The 21,828-nt window shown below is 37.7% G+C and overlaps 1 protein-coding gene across 6 annotated transcripts in view; it reads right to left on the minus strand.

Annotated features, from left to right (window-relative positions):
* ZNF236 (zinc finger protein 236) overlaps positions 1 to 20,813 on the minus strand; it is a 71,139-nt gene extending 50,326 nt beyond the window's left edge. For 2 of the 6 annotated variants that reach the window (XM_040549517.1, XM_040549518.1), the window contains exons 1-5: positions 20,620 to 20,813; positions 10,260 to 10,402; positions 8,800 to 8,964; positions 4,386 to 4,564; positions 1,002 to 1,126 (exon numbers count right to left, since the gene is read on the minus strand). In XM_040549517.1, coding sequence (XP_040405451.1) covers positions 1,002 to 1,126; positions 4,386 to 4,564; positions 8,800 to 8,964; positions 10,260 to 10,402; positions 20,620 to 20,680 — 673 coding nt within the window. In that variant the 5' untranslated portion in view covers positions 20,681 to 20,813. Of the gene's footprint in view, positions 1 to 1,001; positions 1,127 to 4,385; positions 4,565 to 8,799; positions 8,965 to 10,259; positions 10,403 to 14,970; positions 18,268 to 20,619 lie in introns of those variants that run through there. The other 4 variants (XM_040549513.1, XM_040549512.1, XM_040549515.1 and 1 more) reach the window with 3 other exon arrangements.
* Positions 20,814 to 21,828: the final 1,015 nt, after the last annotated feature.

Raw genomic sequence — 21,828 nt, forward strand, 5'->3', positions numbered from 1 at the left:
TGAAAAGCTCACAAAATGAAATTCTAAGGGAATTTTTATTTCTTTTCATAAACTGTCATTCCTACACATGATGACTCATGATATCACTGTCTGAGCATAATGCTAATACAAAGAATACTGGACAATTAAATCATTTACTACTTTAATTCGCTAAAAACTAAACAAGCAGCAATTTATTCATAGGATGGAAAACACATATAAATTGCACATCACTGGAGCACCTTCAATGTTTTACTTAAATCCAATCTCATCCTATATTATGCATGGCTGGTTAAAACTTAACTATTCTTACAGTTCTCTGTACACTTCCTCCTAAACTTTTGTATTAATTTCATACACCACTTTTTTCAGTTATTTCTACTGTTTAAGGATTAAACAAATATACATTTTTTTAAACTAATTTAGCCCAAACCACCTGCTATTCATTCTGCAAAATTGATTAGTCTCCCACTCTTCTTTAAATATAAAAATTACAGTCTTATCACCTCCTAAATTCACTTTGGACATCCTGAACGTGGCAGTTACAGTAAGTCAGAAAAAATACAGGTTTAACTTTAAATAAATTGATATAAAACAAAAGCAATGCCACTAATTTACTATTTATTCTCATGTATTTCTACTGGTTTTGAGATTTAACATTTTAGTTAAATCTGTTCTATAGAATATGCAAGATCTTATTTAGAGTAACAGACAAGCCCTGATCAAGCGATTCAAATTTTATGGCCCTCTGTAAGGCCCTGTTATGGCCCTTATGTAAGAACTAAGTGGCATTCTGTAACAAACGAGGCCTACGAAGTACTTAAGGTTTCCAGATGTATATCATTAGAAACAGTTTTTAAAAAGTCTTAAACATATAAATTTTCCGCATCAAAGGAATTACATAAAGGGGTTTTTAAACCAACAGATATCATAATAATGTTTCACATCCCAACAGGGAGAAAAGTATTTAAAATTTCAAGGGGTAATAGAATTTTGTAAAATAGTTGCTTTCACAGTCTTACCTGTGTGTATTCTAACATGTCGAGTTAACTGACTTGGTTTTTGGAAGGTCTTTCCACAGTGAGGACAGGAATAGGTAAATCCACTTCTGTCAATGTTTCTGTTATAAGATCTGGTATTTGATACCCTGTCATTTAAAAAAAAAACCTTTTTAATCCTAATATTAAGCATTATTTTGAAGGAATTTATTTTACTGCATCTTTTTTTAACATACACCTTTAATTTCATGAACATATATACCATCAGCTGTATTAGTTTAAAAAAGTTCTTTAAAAGTGAAAGAACAATGGAAACAGTTGGAGACCTTTAGGTCTACCTACACAACACCACCAAGAATTTTATAGTTATATCTGTAATAAAATTGATACATCTTGTAGGTTCTCCAGAGAACTTACAATTTCATTGTAAATTCTGCTAGAAGTACAGAGAGACTTCAAAAGTACTGTTTTGGTGGGAACTTTCAATACTGCAAATTCATTTCTGTTCCCTGAACACAGCAGAATCTTTGTTCTTAACTATGTATGAGTATCTCATGTGCATAGACACAGTTTCTTATGTCTAACAAGAACAGGTTAAGAATTTAATATCCCAAATATGTATCACAATCTCCACAGAGCCACAGTAACATATGAGACAAAGTTCCATAATTGATTTCTCTACAAATCAAGCCAACTAGTTTAAATGACTGCTGAAAACCAACAGCATAAATGTGGAAAAACAACAACTAATTTTATCCAGGGGAAGAAAAAAAAAAAAAAACTAAAATCTGGGATACCTTACAGACCATTACAACAACTCAGTTAAAGAAGCAGAAAACAGAAGGTAGCAGGCAAACCACTTATATCCAGACCACTTCACATTTTCATTAATGCCTGACTATGCCTATACAGTAATTCAGCTTGCCAATACTGCTCAAGGCAAGCTGAAATTACAGATTTTAATACTTATTGTTTTTCTAAAGAAAATAACGACTAGCTAACATGGATCAGATGTGCAAAATATACCTTGAAGCATAAACTGGTAGCAACAACATGAAAAATAGCAGGGAAGTAATAGTCTCTGCAGAAGAAGAAATCTTTAAACTTCTACTCAAATGATGCATCTTTCTAGTCCAAAACAGAGTCTAAATACATTGTCTATTTAAAGGACAGAACATTTCCTCTTCCAGTTACTTGAAACAAATTTTGTGTGTTTTTAAACTTTTTATACTCTTCCAAAGAAAGCAGAGTTTGTGTGATACTGTTACTACTACACATCAGTTATATCTGCTAAAGTTTACTGAATTATCCAGAGTAAAATCTGCTGAAGACTGAAAAGCAGCACAGATAGTAGGACAGATTTTTAGAGTCTCTTCTTCCTTCCATCTCAGGTTAGATGTACACCAGCCTGACTGTTCCAATATGCTCTCTGATGAGTAATGACATCTGTACAGTATGGCTCTGACATTTTAATAAAGAAATAACTAATTTGGAAACAACTGCAGGGTCAGTCCTTCAAGACCAGGTCATCTTCTGAAATATTTCAGCATTTACAGTTACATTGACCATTTTCCTTTTAGTGGAAGATTAAAATTATAACTTCATAATAGTTTCTATTCAAATGTTTCAGATATAGAACAGGTACCTTTTGGGAAGGGTAGCTACTTTCTGAAAAAAAAAGTCTTGTTTCCTTAGGTCCTAAAAATTTCAAGCTTATTTTATAATTAAAAGCAGGAATCAAACAATAAGACTTTTAACTACCTATGTAGGTCCTTGAACTTCAAATACTATACTGTATACTGTCAAGTTAGATGAAACACTAACTTTTCATAATTCATCTGAACAGTGTGACAGGACTGTGTCATATCAAAATTCAGAACTTCCATGCTTTTCTCTTCAAAATCATTTCTACTGAAACAGAGAAGGTCTGAGCTGCGTTAGCTTTGTGATGAAATAGCTCTCATACAATTCATTAACCTGGCTCACATACACAGGGGTTGCATTGGAAGAGCAGGTAAAAAGACAGTAAGTAACTGTTATAAACAACAGTTTCTTGGATATAAATGTAACACATCACTACGCCAAAATTGATAAATAAGGTGAATTTCATATAAGGAAGCTCAGATTCCAAAAGTAATCTTTATTTTCCTAAACATGAATTTACAAATGATCACAGAGCTCTACTTTCCTGCAAAATGAGAAAAGTTACTCGTAAAAGAAACGATCTGTGAATGAAATACCACAAATAATTGTTTCTCCTGTTTTGTCACTAACCTCCCTGCCAAGATTAATGTCATACCAATTTTGTCCTCCTTGAAAAAAAAAAAAAAACTCCTGATCTTCAACATTTTTAACAAACACAAATTAAAACTATATTTATATCTCATTTACATCAAAACATAACATGCCTAACACTCAAAAATCACAGCTGTCATATTATATTAACTCATCTATTCTTTATTTATTCATCCTAACTTACACAGTAGACATCCACAATGAGAATTCACCTTTTCCCTAGTATTACATGCTTATCTACTAACCCAATACAAACATAGCAACTTCATGCTCCAAACAGTCAATTTTCAGTTTGCAAATGGAAACTACAATTCATTTTTAAACCTTCTGGAACACAAATGGTAAGACTGCTTGACCTAAGACAGGTGCTACTAAAAGCAATTGGAAATACCTGATATTTCTCATTTTTAAAAATGTATTTTTTCCTGTCTGTTAAGTTTATCGTCAAAACTTTAGGCTTTGTTAACGTATAAACTAAACCAATAGGAAGTGTTGCTTTCTTCTAATATAGTTATCTTCACCTTCCTAAAAGTGAAGTTAAAATAGAGACCTGAAAGAAATTACAGAACAAATATTGACCAAAATTAAGAACAGCATTTATTAGGCCTCTTTTTTCCCCTCATTTTGTGCTTTTTCAGATTTATAACTCATGGCAGGTTGTGATGGGGACTAGCAAAATATAATTAAACTGCAAGGAAAAAATCTTTCTTCTTTGCAAAAGAGAAGCATTAGCAGTTACTGTAATTGCAAAAATCCTACGTAAAATTAACATACATTTGCTTCAATGTATTGCTATTAGGCTTTAAAAATCATACAAATGCACTTCAAAAAGCACTGTCAGAAAAAAATTAACCTGTGTTTACAAGTAGCTGACGGATGAAACCGTGCCTAGTATGGATTCCTAAATACAAAAATGGCAAAAAAAATGGCCTCAACAAACGAACCACCTAGTTTAGCAAGGATTTCAAAACAAGTGTCATTTCAGAAGAGCATACCAAAGAAAGGAAGCGACCCTCCACAGATCATGGTACTTCGATGACTAGAAACACTACTCCTGCCTTCCCCAGATAAAAGTAACATCTGCCCATTTTGTTACAAACCCATGATTGTCACCTTATTTTATAGTGAGTTTTCATATGTTCCTTTAGCTGTGAGGAAGTTTCAAATTCCTTTTTGCAAGATTTGCAGCTGTGGATCCTACTGCCTGCCAATTCTTGACGATGTTCTTCCATGTGTATGGACAGCTGACTCTGTAAAGTAAATTCATCTCCACACTCTGAACAGATAAGATTCTGAAAGAGATAATAGAGACTGATTTTTAAAAAGATTCACAAACAGCTGTATGCATACACAAGCTTTGCTCAAGTAGATGCATGTATACTTCTGAGGACATTGGCAGCTGGAAGCAAGCAGCAATAAAAGTATACAAGCAAAAAAAGTTTAAGCCTCACAGTATAAATCATGAGCGCTAATTGTTGCATACTTATGGTAATATTTATCTTTTAAGAAACTTCACAAACTAAATTCTGAAATAGTTCATAAGACAGCAGCAACAAGCAGTTCAGTGTGGTCATCTCCACTGCCTATTTCCTTGGTTGGCTATTTGAAGATACACACAAAATACATTTATGCTCTACATAAACATTTGTAAAAAAAATACCACTTCCTAACCAAAAATACCTTAACTGCAGATTTAGGTTTTTTACACTCTCACCAGTTAAAACGATACAGAGTACCACTTAACAGCAACAGTAAACCCACCATACTCAATAGTAACTTACCTCAAGCTATCTACACAGATAAGAAGACAGAAATAAGTAGGCACACAATCTTTTTGACAGGTATCACTTCAATCCATTAATTTTAAACATGTCACTTTCTAGTTAGTCATTTAGAGTGGAAATTATACTTGCAATGCTTAATGCAGTTTCTCTAAAATTTGGAGGAAGATTCAAAGTCAATTATTGTTGTAATGCAAACTAGAAGAGTAACAAGGACATGCAGTGCTATTTTAAAATGCTCTGACAACAAAATTGTTCCCCAAGTCTACAAAAAATTGAAAAAATCTGTAATATTGCCAATGTTTAATTGCCAGACAAAGATAAGTCCTTTAATGAAATTAAATACTACTTTAAAAATGACTTGTTTAATTTAACCTAGAGATCATGATTACTGAAATGAAGTTACAGTGTGGTCCAATAAATATTACTTTATTTTCCAGGACCTACTTTCAAGTCTGAATAAAAACACTCTTCAAAAGAAAGTTTATATAACAAATTCATTTCATGATGATCCTTTGGTATAAGTGGTAAAAAATTACCCAAAGAGAAGCTTATAAAGCATACTATACCAAGCTCATGGCCCCCCAAACAGTTTGTCAATCATTTCTCAGCATTTTTCAGACACATGCATCTATGTTATTAAGTTGCACATATCTTATTAAGCAATTTGCGCAAACAAAAGAATAATCTAAGAAAAGGTATTTGATACAAAAAGTCTATGTATTTTTGTTCAGTACAGTAAAGTTTGCAAGGACAAATAGGCAGAAGTAGTAAAGCAATAGTAAAGCAAGGACAATGTAAGGCAGAAGAAACAAAACTCAGCAATGCATCAAACCAAACAGTCTCTCCCTGGAATAGATAGTACCAAATTTATCTTTTTGCCCCTCAAGCAAACAAAAAAACACCACCACACACAGAACAAGTAATTGTGCAATGTTAACCTCACTGTGGTTAAACCCACCTTCCGACATTCGAAGAAAAAAGGCAGTTCATACATTGCTAGGTAAGACCTAACATTCCAAAATTCAAAAACAATTTTATCCAACTTTATTCATCTAATTCTGCCTATATTAACTATCTTTATCTTATCACATCCAACAACATACATTTTTACTGAACGTTTCAGCTTTCTCAATACATTAAGGTTTTCCTAGAGACCTCGTGTCCCGAAAAAGACATATTTGCAGTTTTAAAGTAATAAATTAACATTTTAAGTTTCAATTAAGATTTTGTCTCACCAGATCAAAAAATAACACTAGGTGCCACTGTCATTTAGAAGAAATAGACAACACAAGAATACTCTACAAGGCTGGGCATATTTACACAAGGCATTTTCTTTATGATTTAGAAGAAGAAAGCTACCTGGACGTGAAGAATTTCAAACAGAGGGTTTTTTGTGTGTATGTGTTTTTGTTTTGCTTCCTGTTACACCAGTTTATCACAAAAGAATCCATAAATCACCAAAGAATAGGATAAAAGCTAGTCTTTTGCAAGCTAGATTTCAATAGCCCAGAGAACTTCTTGAATGTCTCACAGGAGCAATCAATCATGAAATTCTGTATTTCAACACAGATATGCTTTCCCAAACCTAATTTGACAGTTTAAGAAGCTAATCGCACCAATTTCTTCTTACTTCTGCACTCACCTGTAGATAAAGCTGGTTGATGGAGCACAAAACAAGACTAAAGTTACCCAAACCTCAGCTTTCTTTTGTACAGTAGCCTCCTCCACTGCTATGTTTGTTTCCCTAAGTGAGTACATACCTGCTCTGTTTTCAGACTTCCAACCTGTTTAACAGCAAAGGCAAGAAAGTGACAGCAAACAAGAGGTAGGAATGTACTCCACTGCTAATTTAACCTCTTACACTGCACATCTTGAAGACCTCCTGAATGACAGCCAGTACTGTGCTCAATAGCCTACGGTTCAAGTTCAAATTCCAGCTCTTCAATGATGAGGCCCTGAACGTTATCACTGGGAAAGTCATTCCTGCAATTCTCTGAATTAATTGCTATGGTCATCTGTTTTATCACAGAATTATACTGAATTACAAGAGTATATTAATTTGCAATTGAAAGTAACTGATATTTTTCTAAGTTTAATTTTTAAGCTGCAGTTTATTTTTTTTAATTGTGAGGCATCACACAATCTACTCCCCTAACATCTGTGCCAAGTATCAAGATCAGAGTAGCTGAAGTGTAAAAATTAATACTAAAAATCACTTAGGCATCTTCCTTGATGCTCAATTTCCTTATTCTAATGCTTTTAGCAATCCAAAAATTTTCTTCAATAATCTCCCATTAAACTGTTTAGTACTACAGACAGATTAACACCCAACAAAATTGTACTGAAGTCTTCTCATTTTAACTCTGTTGTGTACATGACAAAATGGGAACCGATAACAAGATTGAAGAGGAACCATTCCCTATAGATAGTAATAGCATAAAGAAACAGCTTCATGATGCAAAAAATAGATTGTGAAAGAGTCTCAGCAGTAATTAAAATATACTAACACTAGCTCAACAAGGCTAAGTGCTACATCCTGCACTTGGGGAGCAACAACCCTGTGCAATGCTACAGGCTGGGAGAATAGTGGCTGGAAAGCTGCCCGGCAGAAAGGGACCTGGGAATACTGGTGAATAGCCAGCTGAATATGAGCCAGCAGTGTGCTCAGGTGGTCAAGAAGGCCAACAGCATCCTGGCTTGTATCAGAAATAGCACGGCCAGCAGCACAAGGGAAGAGATTGTCCCTCCATACTCAGCTCTGGTGAGGCTGCACCTCAAATACTGTTTTCAGTTTTGGGCCCCTCACTACAAGAAGGACATCGAGGTGCTGAAGCACGTCCAGAGAAGGGCAACAAAGCTGGTGAAAGGTCTAGAGAACATGTCTTTTATGAAGAGCAGCTGAGGTTGTTTAGCCTGGAGAAAAGGAGGCTCAGGGGAAACCTTATCACACACTACAGTTACCTTAAAATGAGGCTATAGCAAGGTGGGAATCGGTCTCTTTTCCCAAGCACCAAGTGATAAAACAAGAAGAAATGGCCTCAAGTTATGCCAGGGGAGGTTTAGGTTGGCTATTAGGAAAAATTCCTTCACTGAAAGGTTGTGAAGTATTGGAAAAGGCTACCCGGGGAAGTAGTTGAGTCACCATACCAAAAGGTCCTCCAAAAACACGTAGATGTAGAGCTTAAGGACATGGTTTAAGTGTGGACTAAGCAGTGCTAGGTTAAAGGTGGGACTAGATGATCTTAAAGGTCTTTTCCAACCAGAATGGTTCTATGATACACACAGAAGTACACTAAGAGCAGGGATTATCTAAAATGACATCAGCCATCAAAAAATTATCACACAGACTCTTACATATGGGCTTATCACTGTACATAAAATCGCAGCAGTTGCTTCAAAGTAAAAAGTATTTGTAAATAACTAAAAGAGACAAGTTTTAGGTGGGAGTAGTTTTACTTATAGTGCATTCATCAGCTAATAATCATTGACTGGGTATGACAATTATAGAACACACAAAGATTCTCTCTGTTAAAGAGGACAGGATTGGATCACAAGTTTATATCCAATATGTTAATTTCTGCTACTATTTTTAAAATACTTTCCCCAATAGAAATTTTGTGCTTCTTCTAAATGAGACCATTTTTTCAATCTTCCAATCTAAAACATATCACTGAGGGATTAAGTACAACCAACATAACACATTCATCTTTTTCAAGCTTAAATTATGAGGTTTAATGAATTACCTCTTCTTTCTCATGCAGCATTATATGAGCTTTCAGACTTGCTACTCTGGAGAATTTCTTGTTGCACACAGGACACGTAGGATCTTCACCATTGTGAGTACATTTATGAAGTGTCAAGTTGAATTCAACATTAAATGACATCGGACACTGGTCACATCGGTGAGGCTGTTTGTTTAAACCACAAAAATAAAGACGAAATTCAAATCTTCCCAAAATTTTATATATACGATATAGATGACGTGTAACTATACAAATAAAAATTTAAAAAAATTAATTCAAGTCCCCACATATAATAATGATTCCTAATAACACCCGTCTTAAATATTTTCTCCAGCCCTCCTTACTGGAAATGCTACTACTATATTTAAAGAGCATTTAGGGAAAGAAAGCAGGGGAACTAAAAGCGAGGAGTCAAAATACAGGCTCTCTGAGAAGAGTGAAGTTAGCAGGAAAAAGAATAAGCAAGAGACAAGTTTCGCTGCTTTAACTCAGATACTGAATTCTCCGTAAGCTCAATTAATTATTCAACCAGGAAAGAGCTTAGTTTATGCTAGAACTGACTGCTCTTTAGTTGCTATCTGCACAACTACTTGTCATTTTTAAAGAACACCTTTGCTTTTAGATACAAAACCTCTTATACAAGCATGGAATAAAATGGTTTTTAACAACATTAACTTCCATTTTTTATGTATCAACTTTAAAACACTGAAATTTGTGTAAATAGCTCTTTGGACACATGAATTAACATATGAAAGTTAAACATTTCCTAAACATTATCCATTCCATCTACAACTACAACTAGCTCAGTACTAGAACTTTTCAAATCACATGAAATAGTTTTAGCTTTGTGAAACAAAGCGAGGAACAGAAACTAAATAAAATGCTTCAAATTACATATGAAACCTGGGGCAAAAGGTTCATGCAAAAAGTCAACAGTCTTAAACATATCTGCATTTTTCTCATTCTTTCCCAAATTTGATTTGCAAGCAGCTGAAGTGATGAAATTAATCTATGGACTAGTAGATTACAAGCATACTAAACCAGGTAGCTTGACTTTATTCAAGACAGCTACTCAAGACTAGCTGGGCCTAGGTAATCAATATAATCATCATTTTCTTTTTATTGCTAATGTGTAGAAACAGTTTGGAAATTCAATTAAGAGGATGCCATACCTTTTCACATTAGAGTATTTTATAAATCAAATGAAACAGCTAAAAATAAAAATTACTGAACTTCAAACAATAACCTAACTAAATGGTATCAAAGTAAGGTCTTGTCTCAAAGGAAAGGTGAGGAAATGTCCAAGAAAAACTTCATAAAACTCCAAGGTTCCCAAGTAGTAATTGCGAGGGAGGTAACTAAAAACAAATGTTCTTTTTTGTATTAGCTTTACTTGTCAGTATATGAAAGTATCAATATACACCGGTGCTTTCTAAATTTAAATCTACTAAAACTCATACCTTGTCATTTTGCTCATGATCCCTCATATGGCGCTGGAACTGGGTCTCTTTTGGAAAAGACAGCAAACAGATCTCACACTTATGGAAGCTGGGTACTTGGTAGGGAAAATTACTGTTCTCTATTGTCGGGGTCAGCACACCATCTACAAAACAAGCATCAAGACGTTTTGTATGACATTCTGTACTTCATTCACTTATAATTTATTGTAAAAACAAGAGTTCTTTGAAGCAGAAACTAATTCCTGTAAGTTTTTGACCCATATAAGATTCTAACTGCGCTGGATCTTGAAGATTACACATTATTTCTTTCCATGCTTCATAAAGACCCTTCGATTTTGCAACAACATGAAATGCTGCCAAAGACAACAAGGTATACATAAGATACAGACCGAGGTTACTTTTAATAATATTACCTGTACTTAATACAACATAGTCAGCACCTCTAACTACCCAGGATTTCTTTCCTTTAACACAGATTTAGGAATCTTTTCTTTCTTCTACTTCTGGCAATGTTAAACCTTTATTAGTTATCTTTACAGTTGTAAAACCAACACCAATGTTTCAAATAGCTGAGAGAGATGCAATAAACTGCAAGTCAAATTGTGTACACATGCATTCAATGGAGAAAATGATTTTTTATAGACCCAGTCTAACCCTATATCGGTTTCTTGTTCTGAATGCCCACAGTCATATGACTTTTGATATACATGTTGAAAGCTTCAATATTCTCTCAGATTGCTGAAGTCAGTCTTGTTACTATTTTCCCTTTATCTTAAATATTTAATAGAAAAGGGAAATTCAAAAATCATAGGTTCCAAGACAAACAGATTTTACACTTGAAACCATACTGTGTGACTAAGAAATTATTTAAGGAAAACTTTAATGAAAGAAACTTGCAGGAGGGGTTAAAATATATAAGAGCCTTCAAAGCTGCATTAATAAAACAAAAAAGGTCTGTTGACTCATGCTGCAGAGTAAGGACACTAAAGAGAAAAAAACATAGAATTCTACTTCAAACACTGCCACAGCTCCAAGAGCATCAACAACAGAACGCAACAGGATGCAAAAAAAAAAAAGTTGATTTTATTATCTAGATATCCAATAAATTATGTTGCCCTTTACGAACGTCAGCACTTCCCTCCGTGTTTGTAAGAATTAGCCAAAGAAAGCAGAAACAAAACTAGGAGTTTACAGTATCCTGTTTACATTTCCTCTGAAGAAATTAAAGATTCAGCAACATCGAGTATATCTCCTCAGTACTATACCCACTTCAAAGTCCTCTATCATTCAATACATCACTTATAAGAAAAAAAGGAGTACCTTATGCCCTGACCACCTTTTCTTCCTACTATAATTCTCATACACAACCTTAAAAAGTTTGTAGTTAAGGAAGCTCTGGAAAATGTTTTAGGACAAGATAGCGTGGGTGAGAATGGCAACTGAAAACAGTATCCTGGAAAATCACGCTTCCCATTCCTGGGCCATTTGAGTCACGCCATTAACTTTTGCTCTGCAAAGCTTAGTTATGCATCGTTCTGTTATAGAGACAATTTCAGTATCATAAATGTTAAACGTGTGTAAGTTTAAACCTACTGCATCTTTTAAAGAACTCTCCAGTAAATTCACAGCATATTTAGACACTATTAATAAAAGGTATCCTTTCAATCCCTGAAATGGCCGCAGCATTTCAAAAGCTGATAGGCACAGCACTAGTTACAAGACACTGTCACTTAAGCATTTTTGTGATAAATACGCCCAAGTAGAACAAAGGGCACAAAATGAGTTTCTGTAAATACTGGCATGGCTTAAAAAAAAAAAAAAAAAAAGAGAAGAGAAAAATTTACTCCAATACTTAAACCACACAAACTTAACACAAGGAGTTTTCCTCTTCCCTGGAAAAAGGAGTGATTGTTCAACCCCATGAAGGCTTGACCTCTCACTTTAAATTGACAACTGAAAAATGATCTAATCCATGACTCTTAAAAGGCTTTAAACTTTCTCCAAGAACCGAAGAGATTATTATCTTTAAACATTCACTCTTGAGATCAAAGAGACCAGACAACATACAAAAACAATGCTTAAGCAACTGAGCTAACACTAAAATAATCAAAGGTGCTAACTTGCCTACAATTTGAAACAGAGAAGCAACGTGCTCACTACTGTCTGAATAAGATTACCAGTTAGTTATTTTTCACATCAGTAACATTTATTAAATGTTGCTCCACTTTTATTAAAACATGTATCATATCTGCAAAAGCACAACACTGATTAAACTACAGGCTATGAATTTTCTTCTGGAATTCAAAAAGGACTTCAGTGGAAATATATGTTAATGAAAAATTAGTATCTTGCAACAGAATTTGAATGGTAACTAAGTGTACGAAGTCATACCATCTGATGCATTGATACATGGGAAGAAAGTGTTCCAGCTTTTGTTTAAAAAGAAACTATCACCACAGAAAAGAGTAACAAACACAATCTTAAAATATTTCATAGCACAGAACAGGGAAAGAGCCTAAACTGTAGCAATTCACCAATTGAGCACATCACACACCATACCAAAATGTCAGAAGTTTCTCAAGACCTGCTCATGCTGGTCAAGCCCGAACTGCCTGAAAGCTTTTCTGCCCTCCTAAAGGTCCCCAGGCTCCACGAAGAGGAAGAGGGCACACATTTCACATTTACAAAATGCACTGCCTATGTCTGTAAGGTCTTAAGCATTTCTCTTTCAAAGCAAACCTCTGTAACACTTTGCAAAGCCAAATTTCACATTCTTTTGATCACATCTTTCTTAGTTGGTGTCCCAAAGAGCGAAAGAAAGAAGGCTGGGGAGTCAGGACTGGACTCTGGACTGCCTGGTCCGGCCTGAAGAAGGCTGCTTGGCAGACGACTCACTGCAGAAATGCATCTGCAAGCCTCAAGGAAAAGGCACAGCAAATCAATTTAGGTTAGATCCAGAAATCTTCAAAGGCTCAACTATTGAAGATCAGCTGAAAAGTGCTCTAAGTAGTTATGAATAGAAAAACTGTCCAATTAAAAGACTCAAAAGAACTTTGACAGTTCAACTGTTTCACTTTTACTCAAAGGGTAGGATTGAGATCTAATGCAGATTAAAATTAAAACAAATTCAATTCTTCGTTATCACTATGTCTGAACCAGCTTAAGGAAAAGACGAAATTATGATAATCTTTTTTCACTTATATTCTCACTAAAGTACAGCCAAACCTGGGGTTTTGCTGAGAGCTTCACAGCTCCTTTTTATTAAAGATGCAGGAAGGGATTTTTTATTTCATTCTTCTAGTAATACGGAAAGTATTCAAAATAATATCCCTGCAGAAATCAAGGAACTAGATAACAGCAAGGACAAAACTGTCACGTGTTTAGAATGGGGAAGACAGAAGAACAGAAAAGACATTGTCAATAAAAAAAGCAACAAGCAAGTGAGATATATTGTAACTTTTCAGGCAGGCATCACAGACAAAGTATACCTTGGGCCTGTCTTCATTTAGATATAAAAATGAAGTAACAGCTTGACAGAACTTTTTGTTGAAAGAATTAATAAGCAGACGAAAACACTATTTACACTGATACCTCATTCACATAGCAAGCCAAAGTAATAACCTACATTACCATATTTCAGGGAAATCAGCACTAAAACCCTGTTGTGTTATCACCATTCCTTATTTTAGAGGAGCAATGCTTTTAAATGTATCTATCGGCTTGGGCCATGAAACAGGCCAAAGACTGAAAAATACTGAACCTATCTTAAAGGCCAATGTTTTGAAGACCCAAAAGCACAGAGATGAGGCTAACTAAAGAAGTCAGCAACAGGATATGCTTCCTATCCTTTCAAATGCACTGATCAATTTGCTCATTTAAAAACTCTTGGGGCATTCCCTGCTTACCAAAGAGAATACAAATACTGACACACGTGATAAAGTTTTTGATGGTCACAATTAACAACTCTATCATTAATACCCAATGTGGCGCCTAAGCTCCGTAAAGAGATAAACTCTAAGAAAAATGTAAATATTGGGTACACAGACTAAGCAATCTGTCTGTTCTTAGATATACTCAGTCCAGATGGAAACACAAGTCCACTGCCTGTTAACAAGGATAACAGAATTCTACTCAAGTCAACAACAGAAATAAAAGTTTGAGGTTTTATTTAGATTAGAAATCAACTTATTAACCATACACCCCCAACAAAATCACACAAAAATATGCACTCGAGAAGCTATTTATTGACATAAACATAAACAAAAAGTGAATGTCAGACCAACCAGTGCCCTGCAAGACAAGTGATTCTTCCATGTCTGCACACTACAACAAATGATAATCCTTACTGAGCAGCTGCAAAGTTCAAATCACTGCCATTTATTAATATTAACTGCATGGAAACAGTGCAAAAGGTACTGGTTTTATTTTGTTCTGTTGCGATTTGAATGTTTGTCCAGTTGCAACCTAAATCAACCCCATTACATCACATCTTGAGTGACAGTCATATATCGATACAATTAAACTAAAAAAGCAGCGGGCAGTTCCTTATGCTCTATCAAAGATCTTGTCTGTATTCTTGTAGTTTGTTTGTAGTGCAAAAGTTGAAAAGCATCAAAGATAACAACATTTTAGTTTAAAGATGGACTACTCAAACCCTCTTAATTTTACAGCCTTCAAGTTTGTTTGCAGTGTCCCGTCCCTCGCAGCGTACCAGCCATCAAGGTTTGGGTCAACTCCACTGGATTTCTACGCTGCTGCCTTCTGAAAAGTCCACCTCGGGGGCTGAGTCAGCAAGCAGGTGCTCTCTGCTCCAAGGCCTGGTAACATCTCAGCGTGGAAGGGGAAAGACAGAACGAGAGTTTTCCCTGACATTTCTTCCTTATGTAAGCAGCCCCGTGGCAGTCTGCAATTCTCCATGCAAGGCGCAGATGAGTGCACTCAACTGCAAGCACGGCACAGTCTCGGTAGATCTCATGCAGCCTGCTGGCATCAGACCGAGAGGACAATCCAACACGACTCATGCTCACCGAATTCACCTATGAAAACCTGCCACTGAATCTATGTGGCAGTTGACAAGCCTAGGGACGCAAGGACCCAAGCCTATTGAAATCTATACACTATTTTTGAGTATTAAAAAGCAGTAGAACAAGAGAACAAAACGGGGATGGCAAAATTGTCTCCTCATACTATGCTAAAAATCATGGTGATGAATAACAATGTATGAATCATTAAACACCTAGTTCTGTAACCACAACAGAATCAGATTTCTTTAAACCTAACTCAGCACTTTTTAAAACAAAAAACAGTACACTCACTCCTCATAACTTCTGACGGGAGGAGCAATGGGGAAGACTCAACTCCCAGTCCATGCGTCAGACCAAAATACAGAGATGAATTAAGATTTGCTAATATTAAAAAAAAGTAGTTTTTGCTATTTTTTGGTCAATTCTCAATCTCAAATTTCAAGTAGCACCAGTAAAGACACCGAGCTTCCAGAAGCACACTGTGAGATGGATGTCCAGACACCAAGCAGCAGCATTTGCTAACACACAAGCAGCTGTGCTCCTTTCTGGACCACAGGTGAATCCTGAAGTTGCACGGCCACACTGATGCCCAGAAGGCAGCAGAGAAGTCTGACGGGATCCATCCTCTTTGGTTAGAAGCAAAGTAGATTGGACTGGGTCTGGCTGGGCTGGAGTTACTTTTCTTCATAGCAGCTTGTACAGTGCCGGGTTTTATTTTAGACTGGTGACAAACCACTGCTGATAACACGTCAGTGCTTCCATTAGTACTGGCCGCTGCTTCTACAGCGTGAGGGCCGCTCGCTTCTCACCCTGCCCCAACAGTGAGCAGGCTGGGGTGGGCAAGAGGAGAGGGGACAGCTGCTGGGAATTAACCAAAGGGATGCTCCCTGCCATCCGACATCACACCCAGCAACAGACGTTGCTCAGGGCAGTCCCTCCAAGGGAGCTGAGCATCAGTCTGCTCATGGGGTGCAATGAATGATTGCCTTTGCACAGCTTTTTTTCCTCGATTTATTGAGCTATCTGTATCTCAAGCCACAAGTTTTTCTCACTTTTGTTCTTCCAATTCTATTCCGCAGTGAAGTGAGGGAAATGAGTGAGTTTTTGGTGGCTAGGATGAACTCACAATGTGACCCACGTCCCACATCACCCTAATCTACAGATAATTGAAAATTGGCATTTCCTTAACCAAATCTAGTAGCTGCATGAGACATTCAGGTAAAATATTGCTACATTTATTGCTTAATATTCTAAAACAGGAATTACATTTTTTGACAGCTGCACATTTAACACCAAGCTACCGCTTTTCAGATGTTTGCTTTTGCATTATTTGGACCTTGACCGTCACCAACGCCTTGGTACTATATTGCTAATAAATTTTAAGAATGAACTAAAAAATTTGCTAGATGATCTTCCCTATCTCTGACAGGGAACACTGCCCACTTACAGAAGAAAAACTCAAAAAGAAGGAGACATGAGATGTCTCAAACAGAAATCTAAATGTATTTGGAAACAATGCTTAGGAATGAATGAGGTATGAAGGTATGAGTTTGACCACAATAGGAAACAAAATAATGAGGACCTGCAATTGGCAGAAAAGTTTGAGAAGGACAGAACAAGAACTGAAGTTATCACACAGCCAGAACATAAACACCGGTTATTTAACTGCTTAGCTTACTGGGGAAAAGGTACTGATTTATTTTAAGCCTAGTGAGGAACGACTGTGGAATTAAAGAACACCAATGTAATCTAAAGCTCTCTTCTTCCAGCAGGAACCCAACGTAGCCCTCATACATAAACTTACATCTGGTTGTTGCTGTGTTACACTGAGATGACAGAACAAAATTATCACTATTAAAGCCTAAAGATTCTCTTTTCTACAGCAAACATTTGAGCAGGTGGCCCCCCTGTATGTTTTAACAAGGAATTACCTTTATCTATCATACTTAAAAGATTTAGCCCACATCACAGAGGTGATACCACAAACCCCTCATTCTTGCCTGCACAACATCACTCACCTAGTGTTTTACTTGTCAGTCAGAGGTCAACACATAAAACCCTAGTGCACAACTACTAAAGTAATCAACGTAAGTCTTCTCTGGATTGATATTAATTGGCATGTTCAAGTGGCATTTCACTTCAATCATACAACATTGGAAAGTAAAGCCACAAGACCGCCTCTTCCCTAATTCATTATATTCACACCCTAACTCAAGCTAGAGAACTGACAGGTAGTAGAAAAAAATACAGCCAGCTCTGCATAGGCAGACTTAAAGCTACACTGCTTTCTTTATGGTTCTTAACTTTGTGTATTTACCACCCTTCATCTGTGAATTTTGTTAAAATTTATGCCGTGTGAAGGCACAAAATACACAGTTTAAACCCGTGTAAAAGTAGTCTTTGCATTTAAATAAAGGACATACATACACTCCAGGCTTAAAAGTTGTTTGAGTACATCCTGCTTATATTGCACCTTGCTGAAAATTCACAACCTAAAAATCAGACCGTCCAAACACTGTAATGGGAGTTACACCGCAGCCACACTGGAAACTCTGAGGGCACATGTGAGTAATTGTCTCATAACTTTCTTCTCAGGTTAGAGGCTGTCACCAGAACCTGTACAGAGGTGTTACTAGTGTGCTAACACCCATTACACGTGAAGTGCTGCTTGTCCTTTCTTCAAAAAGATCTCCATGGAGGAGCATCATTTTTTCTAACGTATTATTCTTGCTTCACGTACACTCAAGGTCTCATCCTGAAATTTTCAGGACAAAAGCCAACGTCTTGCTGTATTAGGATTTGCCATACAACCACTATTAAGCAGCCAGAGTAGGAACGAATCAAGGAGTGGCAAAATCTCAAATCACAGCAGATTAGCTCATGAAGCTTCCTGGGAATCATATTCCATGTCCACTCACCTCAAAGGAGAGGTCAATTCGAAAAGTTTGATCAAGTTAAAAATAAAAACTAAGAACAATAATAAAAAATTATAAAAAATTATAAATTATAAATATTATATATATAAAAATTATAAAAAAAAAATAAAAAATTTTTAGGAAAGCATTACTAATTCAAAAAAAAAAAAAAGTTGTTTTAGAATAGTGGCCACTGAGGTCAAGATATTGTTTTGACAAATTCTGCCTAAAGTTCAGATTCATACCTAACATTTTGTTTTCATAGAACAAAGAACATGCCTAGTGTTTGACACATGTGGTAGTCAAAGAAGTCTGAGGAAGCTGCACAACAAAGCATTACTGATTCACCTTCATTTCCTTCCAAACAGAGCTGTATTGCCATAAATATACAGACTGTCTAACCACCGAGAGCAACGCTTCTCCATGGAAGAGATGAGCATACCAGGGCTATAAGAATTTGGGGAGGGGGGGGAACGCTGACAGAGAACAAAGCCTAGACATGTACAGTCTGCTAAGCAAAAGATATACAATCTCTTTTTGTAAACAGTTGTTTTCCAACTGAATTCCTCCCCCCCCAAAACTCGAAGACTGTAGGATTCACAACCAGTTTTCCAGGTCTGTCAGCATGCACCTGAATGGGACAAAGAGCCAAATGTCCTGGGAGCACAGCTTCTCTAGATCCAAGCTGCCTTGTTCTGCTAGAGCTTCTTCATTCATGACTTTTATTCAGCCACACAGAAATATAGGAAAAAAAAAAAAACACGATGCTTGACAACACTAATTTTGCTGTTGTCTCAGACTTCTGAGATCTCTAGGGCCAGAGGCTCCAGCACCCACAATATTTGCCTGTGCGGGGCAGAGTCCTCACAACTACGGGCCGCACGAGCCTCTGAATCCCTGCAGTAGCCCTAGACCCTGTAATTCTAAACTGCTCTTGGCAAATTACCCCATAAAGCAATTTCATTATTAAATTAGAAAGTTTTTTTTTTAAATATGGAAATTACAAAATACAATTGAACTAGTAATCAGCTGACAGTAATCTCTTTCAGCCGTACGTTTTCTATATAGGAAGGGTCTAAGATCAAGGTCCGACTACAAGCAGAATGGATACAGCCACCAGGCTCTTGTTCTTGGACAGCTTGTCTCAGCCTTTTCCCATTCATAGCCCCATGCCATCGTTACAGGGCTTACAAACACACCATACATGTATAACCTTGCAAGAACTACTACAGAATTAAGTAGACAATCTAGTCAAAATGAACGTAAAGAGATCTCAACTTCCAAAACTTGTAGAAGCCAAAGCTCTTCGGGTCCTTCTTTATATTTGGCATTAAAAAGCTGACATCAACTGCTCCAAGGAACAAAAATAGTATCTTCTGACAGGAACCTGTGGCCTATTTGGTTTTCCATACAGGAGGAAATGTTTTAAAAGACATCAGTCATGTAACAGTGCAGCATTTTATTTTTGCCTGCCAGCACATTTTAATTCCACAAAAAGTACTTCAGACAGAAGGCTCACCTACACATTCCTCTTGAAGAGCCAGAGCTCATCTGTGAGCACTCAGAAAGCCAGACATTTAAAGTGTATGCTGCAAGTATTAATTAGCTGGCTTTTTGTGACTGAAATAACCATGGTATTTATGTTTTATGAAATCTCTCCCCTTCCTATCTGAAAAAATAGGCCCACGTGGTTGTGCAGAAAATCACTGAAGGGGGTCTTGTATCTATGATCACTTTTGCAGTTTATGGGCCTTGCTTGGGGGCTGTTAATGGATCCCCAGTAACATCAGCAGGGCCGAACTACATAAAAGACCCACAAAACCGTCAGAAAACCGCTGCCAAAACCCCCAAGCCACCACAAGCAATCCTGCCCGGGAGCATTTCTCAGATCCTCACAGCGACAAAAAAAAACCAAAACGCGAGGCACAAGAACAACAACAAAAAAAAGGCGGTGCGGGACGAACCGGGAGCTCCCCGCGAGCGGGCAGGCGCTCTTTCCCTACTCACAAACAGCATTTTTAAAACCGTGGGTGGGATAATAATAATGAAAATAAGTAAATAAATAAGTAGGAAAGAAAGCGGGGAAGTTTCAGCCGCCTCGTTCCGTGAAGGAACTCGGGTGGGGGGGGAAGGGGCAGGCGAGGCCGCCGGCCCGGCCCTCGCTCCTGCCCTCAGCCCTTCCCTCGCTCCTTCCTTCCCCGGGTCCTTGCCCCCCTCAGCCCTTCCCTCAGCGCCTGGTCCCTCCCCGCCGCCACCCGCTCCCCCGCGCGGTGCCCAGCGCAGCCGCCGCTCCTCAGGGCCGGGCCCTGCTCCCTCCCTCCCGCTCCCTCCCCCCCATATCCGGGGACTATATTCGCACCCCGCGGAGCTCCCTTCTCTCCTTCCTTCCTTCCCCGCCGGGGCCCCGGCCGCGCCGTTTACCTGCCTCGCTGCCGGCCTTGCCGCTCTCCCCGCCGGGCCCCGGAGGCCGCCCCCTCGGCATGGCTGCCCCCTCCTCCTCCTCCTGCTCCCTCCCCCCTCCCCCCCCGGCGCGCACGCACACACGCACGCACGCGCGCGACGCGGCCGTTGGCGGAGGGTGGTGCGGGGCGGGGAGGGAAGGGAAAGCAACCGGCGCTGCGCGGGGAGCGCGGCGCATGCGCTGAGTGCTCTGTGGGGGGGGGGGTGAGGTGCTGAGGGGAGGTGGGGCATGCGCAGTGGCGCAGAGCTTAAATTCCTATTTATTTTAATACTACTCAATCTTTTACCCAAATGTCGACCCAAAACTCACTTTTCCCCTGAGCCATGTGGCTCCTATTTAGTTGCTCAGCTATTAAGATGCCGAAATTCTTCTTGCTGTTTTCCATTATATCTCTCTTTTCCTCCCCCTACCCCATATGGCCACTTTATTTCACACTATAGTGTTTCAGTAGCCTCTCTTAAAATGCATTTAGTATTACACAGAGCTACTTAATCGCTCAAATTTGATGACCCTGTCTTCATTACTTACTTCTTTTATGTCACTTTCTGTATTCTTCAGAAATAGCATTAAATGGGTGCTGCAGATCACTGATAAAAACTATAGTGCAGGCTAGGCTCTCATACCTGTAAACTATACCAGCTAAACGTTACATAAACGTTTTCTCATCGTTGGATATTGATAACACCTTTTATCTCATATATCTCGTATAACTCATTTATCATCTTCTGTTTGGAAACGTATGGAGCTGTTTGTTTTTTTTTTTCATTGGTGCTGAATTAAATGCTTTTCATGTATGTATCTAATTAAATTACATCTAAAAACTTGCCCTTAGCTACCAAATTTAATCACATAAGGGAATGGAATCAGGTTTTAGGAATGCAAGGTCTCATTTTTTCCTGAAGGCTAAGGTTGGGTAAGCATATTTAGATAATTTCTTCTTCTATCAGCCAGTAAAAAAAAAAAAAAAAAAAAGTACCGTGTTTAATTTTCTCTGCAGAAGTGCAGCATTGGTGCATAAATATGGGAAAGGAGGACTGAAACTGCTGTGACCCTTGCCTGGGGCTCCTTTGAGCTGGCTGCTTGGTAAGAGCACAGCTCCACACAGAGAAAAGGCGAAGAACAGCAGTGGCCTCTGGTGGCTACAGGCTAGTTCTGTGCTGAAAGTTGCT

Source organism: Cygnus olor, chromosome 2 (assembly GCF_009769625.2).
Source record: "Cygnus olor isolate bCygOlo1 chromosome 2, bCygOlo1.pri.v2, whole genome shotgun sequence".
Lineage (NCBI taxonomy): Eukaryota > Metazoa > Chordata > Aves > Anseriformes > Anatidae > Cygnus > Cygnus olor.